This window comes from Phascolarctos cinereus, unplaced genomic scaffold, assembly GCF_003287225.1.
Source record: "Phascolarctos cinereus isolate Bilbo 61053 unplaced genomic scaffold, phaCin_HiC Scaffold_726;HRSCAF=1367, whole genome shotgun sequence".
Lineage (NCBI taxonomy): Eukaryota > Metazoa > Chordata > Mammalia > Diprotodontia > Phascolarctidae > Phascolarctos > Phascolarctos cinereus.
The window spans coordinates 293,016,810-293,028,961 of record NW_027556098.1 but is presented as its reverse complement, the minus strand read 5'-3'; the positions used below and the strand labels follow the sequence as shown (position 1 = coordinate 293,028,961).

At 36.6% G+C, this 12,152-nt stretch overlaps 1 protein-coding gene across 12 annotated transcripts in view; it reads right to left on the bottom strand.

Annotated features, from left to right (window-relative positions):
• Positions 1-486: 486 nt before the first annotated feature.
• The window catches only part of YAP1 (Yes1 associated transcriptional regulator), a 153,218-nt gene continuing 141,552 nt past the window's right edge, over positions 487-12,152 (bottom strand). For all 12 annotated transcript variants that reach the window (XM_020996125.2, XM_020996117.2, XM_020996121.2 and 9 more), the window contains 3 exons: positions 10,426-10,556; positions 5,955-6,067; positions 487-4,581 (listed from right to left, as the gene is read on the bottom strand). In XM_020996125.2, the coding sequence (XP_020851784.1) occupies positions 4,343-4,581; positions 5,955-6,067; positions 10,426-10,556 (483 nt within the window). In that variant the 3' untranslated portion in view covers positions 487-4,342. The remainder of the gene's footprint in view (positions 4,582-5,954; positions 6,068-10,425; positions 10,557-12,152) is intronic.

The window sequence follows — 12,152 nt, the reverse complement described above, 5'->3', positions numbered from 1 at the left end:
GGAACCATAAGAAAGAAGAAATAAAATAAAAGGGGAAAAAAAGAGCAAATAGTATGCTTTAATCTGCATTCAGACTCCATAGTTCTTTCTTTGGATGTGGATAGCATTTTCCATTATGAGACTTTTGGAGATGTCTTAAGACCCAAGTTTCTATTGGCCTCTAACATATTCTGGGCAAACCCTTTAACCTCTATATACCTCAGGGAGCACCCTAGGATCCATCTATGAAGTCACAGATCAGTTGCCCTTTGTACTGATGGAGGGAGCTTCCACACAAGAAGTTTCTTATACTGATATCACAGACTGCTCATATATTTGTGAATCCAAAAGAAAACACACATGGATTTACAGATGTATCCAGGCGTGCGCACGCACACACACACACACACACACACACACACACACACACACACACACACACTGCTGTGAGTGAACTTCAAGGACATCAACCAAATTAGCTTTCAATTCAAAGCTCTGGACCTGCCATTTAGGTTCTGGAATGTCTTTATTAACAAACCTGCGACAGACATTGGAAGCCTAGCATCTGCCAAAATGAGGTATTCACTAACGTAAGTGTGAAGAAATTCCAAGGCACCAAGAGGACAGATTGCAGACATAAAGCTGCAGGCTGTCACAGAAGGCATAATTACATTCTTCCCAGCTTTCTTGGTGCTGTGTTGTTATGCATAGCAAGTCCTCAGGGAATGTGAACAGCAATGCTGCTGTGTGTTACAAGTGACAGCGCCTAGGACTGCACAAGCGGCTATGTGATGAGTACAGAAGCTTAAAAAACAACAAAACAAAATCACCATAACTGGACTTAAAAATTCAAATGCTATCTATACCTAAGAAACCAAAACGGCTTTAAATATTACTAACTGTTAAAAACAACAAAGGTGAGTTTAAGCATAAAGTATATATTTATACCACATAAACAAATGAAAAAGTATTACATAAGGAGAAATAATGTAACAGTATAATAGGTACCTAACATACTGGCATGCTCTTATAGCTAAAACAAAAATGTAACATTGGTACTATATATATATATTTGACAAGTGTTCATTTAATTCTCTAATATAAAACATTTAAAATGTGGAGAGTACTTTTTCAAGATACAGAAAAGTTTTGTTTAGACAGGCACACCCACTATTCTTATAAAAACATGCTTACAAAGTGAAATTCATCTGAGTACTCATTTCCAAGATGTGCAAAAGCTACGTAACTGTTAATCATATTGAAACTGTCTCCCCTTTTTGCATTGCTTAAGCTCCAACACTGATTGGTCTGATTTTTTTTTTGTCATATAATTTATTGATATTTCCCAGTTTGCCTGCCAGAGTTCAGTACACAATGCAGACATTTAATGCTGAACATGTATTTAAGACCACTCAATTCTCTGATTAAAATATTATTGCTTTAATCAATCAAGTGTTGTTTAAAAAGGTATTGATGCTTTTATTTTTAAAAATCTACTTCAATATTTTCTTTTGACGATCAGAAAAACCAAAGTAATTTGGACCATCAAGTGGACAAATAGCTTGGAAGAATTTTTCTGCCTGTTTGAAAAGAACATGAGTGTCAAAAGGTTGATAAGCCTAAGGATTACAAAATTGGTTTAGTGTTAAAAACAATTCAAGAATACCCAGTTAAGGTCAGAACCCATATCAATGCTATCCCCAATCTATCAACAAGAAGTTTTAAGCAGTTTTTAAAAACTATATAGGAAAAATAAAATATTAAAAGTAACATCATAGAGGTGACTTGAACTCCAGAAAGAAAAAAACCTTGTTACTCACTCTAGAACACTAGACATCTGACCTCAGTATACAGTGATGTGTGCCAAGAAGCTACAACATTAAGGTATAAATTGGCAAGTTAAAGTAGAAGGGAAATTATAAGATCTAGATATTCTTGTTTTATGATTTTATATCAAATTACTTAAATGACTTTAAATTTTGGAATAATATTCTTTTAACTGACCAAGTGGCAAGACAGGGTAGTCTTTACGGAAGGAAAAAAACAACAACCACCCTAAAATCTCTATCAAGGTCCCATTAACATTACAAGACCCCCAAAAGTTTACGTGCTACTACTGAAGAGGAAACATTAACTTGTGACTTGGGCAGAACAGAATTTTAGTTCTCCTTCGGAGTAGCTTTGATCTTCTGCACATTAAAAAAAACATGCTGTACCATCTACATACTATATTGTGCATTCTAAATAGTATTTTATTGTTCTAAAAGATTAGCACACTTAACACAGTGCATTTTCCCCATACTCGATTTCTCCACTGCTTTTTTGCTTAATACAAATTCCTAAAGTCAACTACTATGAACCATCAACCTGGAAATCATTATGTACAATACAGTGATTGAATTTTTGGAGCACTGACATTTTCTAACATAAAACTTCTTGCTTTCACTTTTGCACTCCTCTAAGTCCAAGGGCCAAACTACTCAGAATGCATAATTAGAAAAAAAAACCATATCCTTTGAGCCAAGACTTTTCAAACTAAGCTTCAGCCAGGATTTTTTTTCCCTTAATGGCTAAGTTATAAAACCCTTGAAAATAAGGGTTTACCATGGAAACACTGACAGACCCTTAATTATAGAGGTGCTAGTTGGTATCTCTATAAATGATAAACAAAAAATTACTTCATAGCTTATACTGAAGAGTTGATTCATTGCTCATTTTGTTCATTCAAAAATACTCTTTGGAACTGTCATTACTCTTGCAGATAATGTAGCCTAACATCTCTTCCTGTTAAAATAAAGATATAATCATCTCTCTCTCTCTATCGCTGTGCTCAATTCATCTATCAAAATGCACTGAATTAATTACCTGATCTCTTTGCCAGTTAACACATAGCCTTATAGTCTTCTATATTCTATCTAGGGCAAATTTTCCAGCACAGAGGTTCTTGCATTTTGTTAGGACAGTCTGGTAAGCATTGTGAGGTAGGGACCTTTTATAGTCCAAACCTTAAGACTCCCCTGGAGCTCAGCTCTCTCTATGTTGTAGGTGACTCAGCAAACAAGTTTTTGTTTAATTAATTGCATGAAGCTTTTTTTCTTGCATTGTCTTTTAAGATGAGAGTAAGGAAGAACTTTTAATAAAGCCTTCTGTTGTGAACGTTATTTTCCTTGCTGATTTCACTAAAATTTTGAGAAGGCCACGTGGGCTGGAGTTTAAAGGGGGAGGGAAGCATTCTTTTTGTTCACTCCTCTCAAATTGATTACACAGTACCTGTTTTGTGCCCACAAAGCGCAGGACCTCCGTCTGGAAACACTCTCCTCCCCCTGCTACATATCTTTGGACTGCCCCCAAACAGATTTTAAACTACACATTTTAGTAACAGGCATGAAAAATAAGCCACTGGTCATGTATTCTAAATGGATACATTCAAAACTACCTTTTAAAAAATAAATTGAAAAGTTAAAGAGAAAGCATATAAAACTATATATTCATCTATCAGTCTAACATAAACATATTGTAAGTATATATATGTATAAAAAAGGGCAGACAATCAAGATTTAAATAAGACTATGAAACCAGGAAATGTAGATTTCACCATAAAGAAAACTACAATAACCCTCCCAAACTATAACTACCATGTTCACTAATATGATAAATTGTCTCATTTCTGACAGACAAAAATTAGGCTAGAGTATGTGGCAATAATTCATGTGTTCCTACAGAAATTGTCCCATGCCTTTTAATACCTTAAGTAGAATCCAGGGCGCTATGTGACTGATGACAGAGCTAATAGTGGAAAAGACCGACTATCCGATACAATGCTCACTCTTGGTTTGAGCTGTACCCTCCTCCATGTCAGCGTTGAGTTCTTTTGATGAGATCCATCGTTTTTGGCTTGTCAGACCAGTAAGTCATGTTTTTCCACTTGCCACAGGCAGCTGAAGACACAACTACTTGAATAAACTACAAGCTGTGACATGTAGCATTTAACTCACAAGTCAGAGCACTTAGCTAAAATGATAGGTGAACACATAATTGGGCAAAAGGAATGGTATTCGTCAGCCAAACAAGGCTTATTTCCCCCAACCCCCAAAATGAACAGTAGTTGCAACAGCAATAGAAATAAAGATCAAAACAAAAGTTGTTGATTCTTCAGAGCCAACTGTAAAAGAGGTCAGCAATATATAACAGCAGCAATGGACAAGGAAGAGCAAAATATTGGGATGAAAGAATCTTGCTGGATGTTGGTTCAGCTCTAAGTAAGCCAAAAGTCTGCCACGGCAGCTTATTTGGAAAATTAAGATGCAAACGTCTCATTTCTTTAGATCCTTCACAGATGTAGAATTCAGTCTCCCTGAGGCTTCTATAACCATGTAAGAAAGCTCTCTTTATCTAGCTTGGTGGCAGCCAGAACAGATTCCATGTCATTAAGGATGTCAGAACTCAAAGCTTCTTGAAGACTTGGCATCAGTTCTTCTCCTTCTATGTTCATTCCATCTCCTTCCAGTGTCCCAAGGTCCACGTTTGTCCCTGGAATGGCTTCAAGGTAGTCTGGGAAACGATTTTGCTGTGAGGGTATGTTGCTTTGGCTGATACTATCACCTAGTTGGGACAAAAAAACCAAAGAGGTAGTCAAGTTGTACCAAAGAGGTAATTACATCGAGGCTATATGCTTATCAGATAACTTCAAACAAACACATGCAGAAAGCAGCTCTGCAATCACCTTCCAGTCTGTTGTTCTAAATTTGTTAATAGGCCATTGAAATACACTCTCTTCCCTAATGGAAATCATTAATTAAAACCAAAATCTTTGAGTAATCCCTGGAGTTCATTTTAGATTTCATAGGCATTCATTCAACCAACTAATATTTATTGAGTGCCTAATACTTCCTAGGTACCAGCAGGAGTAAGGGGGAAGGAGGGGAACAGGAAATGGAAAAAGAATGCAAGTCCTCTAAAACCTTATAATGTAGCAGGAGAGACAGGCCATTCACATACATGCACAGAACGTTGAAGTAATAATTCAAGAAACCAATGTGGTTAAGTGTCAAAATCAGTGATAGAAAAAGCAAGTGCTAAAAAATAGAAAAGGGAAGAAAAACATATAGATTAGAGTTAGTAAGGAACCTTTCCACAGAAGGCAGGACCAAGTTGGAAGTCAAAACACTGTTTGAATCAAAGACAAGAGGAAAGGTCATTCCATGTGCAGAAGGTCAACATGAGGAAAGTTCTGGAGTCAGGACTAAGCTAGCTTTAGAGACAACACCATCCACCAAACATTCAACTGGCAGAATTGACTAGCCTGAGTTCCAGTCTTTCTCTTCATTGGTGTTTGCCCTCTGTCAAAGATGCTAATAAAAAGTTAGTGACAGGCCCACCAGGTGAGCCATAGAAAGGCACATTCCAGGCACTGGACTAGGCACCAGGTATATAAAAACTCAAAAAGGAATGATCCAATAATCCACCTCTAGAAAAAACAAGATAGCTAAAGGAGGATCTTCTTTTTCTTTCTTACTGGGAAGCAGGTGCTTTTTCTCTTTTCTCCTTAAATATTTCTGCAATTGTTAAGTCTTCTAAGAAGCTGTAATCCCTGGGTCCTAGCTTCTCTGATCTATTTTACCAGATCAGACCGACTGTCAAAGAAGGTAGGAAGAAAGACCTTGTATGATTCATTATAGCTGATATCTATTTACAATTTCTCTTTTCAAGGATCAATTTAAGTCCCATCTCCTACAAGAGTTCTTCCCTCATTTTCCTAGTTATTAGTGCCCTTCCCCCCAAATTACAATTTATTTATTTTGAATTTACTTTTCTGGGCACTAGCCATTTCCCTCCTGTGTGCTTCCCAGGGGCAGGGATAATTCTTTTTAGTTTTTGTATACCTGGTGCCTAGTACAGTTCTAAGACTGAATAGAATCAATACTACACATACATATTTTTTCAAGGCAGCATTACTGCATAATCAGAAAACCAACCTGTATCCATTTCATCAACACTGTTCAGGAAGTCATCTGGGGTTCTGGGTACACTATAGCTGCTCATGCTCAGCCCACTGTCCGTACTCTCATCTCGGGAATGATAGGTGCCACTGTAAAAAAGAAGGGTGGAAAGTTAATGTAGAATATTTGAGATATACTTTAAAACAGAAACAAGCCTATTGACAACAACATCATTCTGAAAGAGGATTAGAGGAAAACTCTGCTTAGCAGTTTTGGAAATATGTGTCCTTCAGACTCCAGACATAACCAATGAGCAGTGAAGTGAAATTGACAAAAGATACTAATTGAAGCTGCCAACAAAATGAAAATCAAAATGTCCACACTCACCTCCTTGGACCCTCTCCCCCAATCCCGATCCCCTCAGTTAAGCTTTGGGTCCAGGGGCATTTGAAAAAGTAATTTTTTTATATTCATATATGCTATACCACCGAGTGTTTGAACACAGATCACTCAATTAAGTTTCCTGGTCACCTGACTAGACCTTCACTAAGTATAATTTCTGCAGGCAAAGATAATCTGAGAGGCCTAGCTACAGCTGGCTGCCATCAGAGAGAATCCTGGGGGGAAGGGGACACGACACAGTAGCATGGACAAGAGGTCCCAAACATTGGGGTGTGGGTGGCAGACGCTACTGGCCTGCACCAGACCTATGCTAAGCACTCAAGAACTCTTGCGCAGAGTTCAAGACAAAGACAAAATCAACCCTAACTAAAGACCCACCATTCCTTCTTGGGGGAAGCTAAAACAAATGAGTCACTCACATTACCTTAGGGGGAAAGGATAAGAAGTTGTACAGTTTAATCTCTTGGAGTTATTGCATCTTTTGGTTTTAAACAGAATAGAGAAGCTTCAAAATATAGGTTGGAAAAATCCCTCAATGAATATTCCTTTAAGTAAAAGTATAGGCAAAGAAAGAGGTTTTTCTTTAGGCTAAATTTAAAAGCTTTGAAAAAGTATACAAAGGTATAGTAAACAGAGAGATAGCTACTTCTATAAACAGAGCTATTAAGCAAACAAGCAGCAACTAAGACCATTTGGCAGCCTGTAGAAGCTGTGTCTGAAGCGGTTTAATTGTCAATCTTAGATTGTGCTGTAGAAAAAGTCTATGGACCAATGATAATGGATATTGCTTTTAACTGTCTCTGAAGAAGAATATGGAACCTCTACCTTTTTGACAACTGGATAGATGAGCAGCCATTCAACTTAGAAAAGCAAACACACAAATACACACACTAAACTTTTCTCTCGAGAATCTAGCTTGAAGCACTACTCAGATGAAAAGCACAGCTCTAGAATATTTTCTACAGCCATTCATTCAACTATCCTCATTTTTTAATCCTCTTTGTCCCCTGGTCTCTGAATAGAGACTCTCCTCTTACAAACAACGATAGACTTAAGTTTTATGAAAAGGTTTTTCCTTGCCAGATTTTAGCGACATTCACGTTCTCAGACAGATCCAGTAAAATAAAATGAACCCTTAAGCTCAACTATACATAAAATGAAGCAGTTTGGGCAAGTGTCTAAAGATTATCTAGTCTAATGTTTTGTCAACATACATGCTTTTGAAAAAAGCTTATTCCAAGAATTCTTATGCTTACACCTCAGAATTAGAAACGAAAGTCTTTGAACTTGCTGTCATGTCTGTAAAATTTTTCCATCCCTCCCCCCTTCTATATTTCTTGTTGGTGCAAGGGGTTGAATGCTACTTTTTAAAAAAATTACTATTTATCTTGAAGTTTTTAATTTGTTCTGTTAAAAAGAATAAACCAACCACTTCCTATTGCCAGGTATCAAGGTTTCAAACTCTGAGATCACCTTCGGCTCTTCACATTTCTTTATCCCTCTCACTGTCCACATCCAGCCCACTGTTATTTCCTGTCAATCTTACTTTTACAATATCCATTTTTCTCTGTGCTCTCCACTCATACCACCAGGTTCTGGTCCCCATGACTTTTCACCTAATTTGATAGCTTCCTGCTACTTTCTGCAGTCAGTCTTGACCCATTGAATCAATCCTTCCAACAACTGCCAAAATACTCTTCCTAATGCACAGCTCTGAGCACAGCATTCTCAAGCTCAGAAAACCTTAAATCTCCCTACTGCCTACATAAAAAAATACAAATTCCTTAGCTTGTCATATCATGCCTTCTAATCTCACTCCAACAGACAGAGACCTGTCTAACCTTATTTGACATGATTTCCCTTCACATAGTCTTTGTACATTTGAGTCAAATTGGATTATTAGCTATTCTTCTCATCCCATCATGTACTTTCCCTCCTCTGTACATTCAAACATCTCATTCCACAATACACTAAACATCATCAGTTACTCAGGCTTTCTCTTCCTTCCTCTCAGATATTTCCTACACCCACTTTAAGGCTTATACTGCTCCTCAACCATCTCCTCAGATAGTATTCCAGGTAGCTAGGGATTTATGACACCACCTAACATATAGCTGAGAGAACTGTCTAAACCAATCTCTTACCACTTTGCTACTTCCCACTTAAGGTGATTAGTAATTTATCACTGAGTCCCCACCCCTCCTTCTCTCTGGCCCTTTTCCTCACCCACAACTTGGGCCAGTCCACTTCAGGAAGACTATTTCTTTATTTCATATATACGCACAATTAGTGTCAGAACTGGTACTCAAATCCATGTCTCTCCTTATTCTAATGCTCTGCTCTTTTCTACCTTTGCCATAATGCTTTTCTCTGAGGATCTTTCCAGCTATAATGATCCAAATCCATGACTTTATAACTTATGGAACATAAGCTGTTAAAGTGAGGACATCCTGAAGATAAGACTCTTATAATATCTCTATTTGGTGTTAGAGATATTCATTTAAGTAAAGGATAAGATGTATAAATTATTTTTATAGTGCCATAATAATGAATTTCCTTCTATCTTTTATAATATGGAAATTTAAATTTGGTGGATAACATATAAATTAGTTGATCTGGTTCTAGAAATAAACTCCTTTTTATAGTAATTAAGTGGTTGCTCTGTTCTGATAATTAATTGGACTCCATCTAGGACTTAACTCAATTTTCAAAAAGAATGGGAAACTCCATAAAATCATACTGGGAATTTGCCATTTTCCTTGGAATGGAAATGAAGCTTTTTCATTATACAACTATCACCTTCTGTTTGGTTAAAGTTTTCTCATCTCAATAAACCAAAGGTTCAAATTGGGAATATTTTCTTATGGTCAATACACCAAAGACACTGGCAATGATGTAGACTTCTTCGGTAGTAGGTAGGATGTTAAATTGTAAGTAGTGAGTTTGATTTTCCCTTGTTTAAAAATTTGAGGGGAGGAGGATATAAAAAAATAAAATAATTAAGCCTAAATGAAAGTATCATTTACACAGAAGCATACACATTTTACATCTGTGATAAATGGCATAGGTAACTGACAATTCGACTAAATTCACTAATGAGAACTGCAAAGATGGATAATACTGTTGCACTGAAAATTCCCTGAATAATTTTCAGGCAATTTATGTCTTTTAGATGAAGTAAATTATTTAGTGCTAAGTTAAGAGCTGACAGGATTCCACATCATCCTTAGGAAAACAAAACAAGTCTCTAAACTTTTTTTTTTTTAAAACCCTTTGGTTGCTTAAATCTATTTATAAGAAAAATCAAGACTATAAAGACCAGATTATATGATCAAGTGCCAGAAATATTTCCTTAAGACCAAATAGGTATATGAAACTCCACAGATGTTTTTAAACCTAGAAGGGTGAATCGATTCTAGTCAAATCTTGATTTAAAATGTCCTTCTAGGCAAAGAACACGACCTGTTTCAGCTTGCAGTCTAATTCCAAAAGATTACTATGTACCAGCACTTATATAATCTGTCCGAAACATTAGATTTGTGGTAACTAAGCAAAAAAAAAAATATCCATAAGCTAAGGGATTTCCAAGTCCTGCCATTAGTCTTAATGTATTTTGAATAAAGCAGATTCCTATATTTTCTCTCCTTGAACTACAATACTTAGAGGATATGATCATGTCTAGAGCTAATGCAATGCAAGCTGAAAGGCTGAACATCTCTGTAAAAAATACCAGCAAACAAACCTCAAAACCCAGCCCTACCTACGTTTTGAATGCAGCTCATCTGATTGCTTAGAAAGGCATTCACATGTCCTTTCATGATTCTGTGATTTTAAATAACTGTTAGTCAACAGATTAGGCACAGGCAAACATGTTCTGACTCTGAATAAAAATCCATTCTACAAGTCTGAACAGTTTACTTCCTCTCACAGGAGACAGCTTTTCATCCTCAACTTCTAGTGGACTTGCCATTTATGGAGAGATTCATTTACAGCTGTGGCTTCTGGCACACACAGATGTTCAAAATAGACTATTACAAGCATTTAGCAGAATGATCTTAAAACCATGAGCTTTTTCTAATTTTTGCTAGTGGCTACTCCTACAAACCTGTTGAGAAAGGGATCAGAACTATTTGTAGTCATTGTTCTCAGTTCCTGATTCATTCCAGGAGAGGATACTGGATTCTGAGTTCCACCATCTTGTTCCATTGTTGGTAACTGGCTGCGGAGAGCTATTTCCTACAGAAGCAAGAACAAAATACCAGTCCATTGATCAACAAATACAACATTTGTAAGAAAGATTAAAAAACAAATACCACTCCCTCACCCTGCCCCCCCACCTCCATTAGAATCAATATATAAGAATAAATGTGTATGTAAAACAGAAGCATATTTCATAATTGAAAGCATAAACAGACCACTCCAAGTCAGAAAGAACCAATTTCTCTAAACCAAGTCAATGAGCTTTAATTTAAATGAAATAAACGGTTAGACTGTATTCTTGACGACATGGACTGCACTATTTTTCATTTTTGTATGTTTATTCCAGTAGAATGCAAGCTAAAGAGCAGGGACTATTTTAACTTTTGCATCCCCAGAACCTATTATAATGTTTAACACACCTTGCTGATTAAATCAATTAATTTTTGTTGAAGAGAAATGAATAAATGAAAGCTTATCAGACTCATATCTTATTTCTGATACCTTACCATGTAGCTTACCAACACAAAAACACACTATTGGGATTCTTATTACCCTAAGCAGACCAAATTCTTAAATGGGCTAGAAGACAGTGTGGTGTAGTAGACAGACAGCTGGCCTTGGTGCCAGGAAAACTTGGGCTCAAATCTCACATATTAGCTATCTGATTCTTGGCAAATCATTTAAAGACTTATTAAATCTTTAAGCATCAAGAACAACAACAATAATGACAACTAACATTTCTATAGCTCCTAGGTGCCAGGTACTGTGCTAAGCATTTCAGAAATACTGTTCTTGTTTGATTCTCATAATGACCCTGTGAGGTATGTGATGTTATTATCCTTATTTTATACATGAGGAAACTGAGGCAAATAGGAGTTAAGTAACTTAGAGTCACACAGCTACTAAGTGTCTGAGGTTGAATTTGAACTCCGGTCTTCCTGATTTCAGGCCAGTACTCTATCCGCTGACCTGCCTACCTGCCATTTCAACACAAGAAATGATTTAAAAATTAACCATTCATTTTACTTCCCAGTCATTTGTTGATTCTTAAGAGTTCTAAGATATTTTCGTTGTTTCCCTACAGCAAAATCACGAAGCGTATTTTAACACTGAACCCTTTTAACAGTGAGCATTGAACAAACAACACTAATCAACAACTGCTTTATGCTGCCCTTCCCGATTTTGAGGTGAAATTCTTCTTTTGGCATTTGAAAGACCAGTATGGAATAGCAGAAAAAATCCTGCAGTGGTAATCAGGAGACTAGGCTTCTAATATCAGTGTGACCACCATCACCAAATATGAGACAAGTAATTTAGCCTCTCCAAGGTTTTGATTTTCTCATCTATAAAATGAGGAGGTTAGACTAGGTAATCTTCAAGTCTGCTGCCAGTTCTAGGCATCTTATGATTCTATGCTTATGTGTGTTATCCACAGAACAGGGAGATACCTCATGGTTTTCAAAAGAGAAAAAACCAAAACATTGCATCCAAATTTCTCCATAAGTTGAGAAGCTTCATGTTTTATATAGTTTCATTTGACACAATATGTTTAGAACTATGCAAAAATCATCCATTCTACCATTTACTACTTCAGCCTAAGTGTAAAGGGACTCTTAAAAAATGCCCCAATTC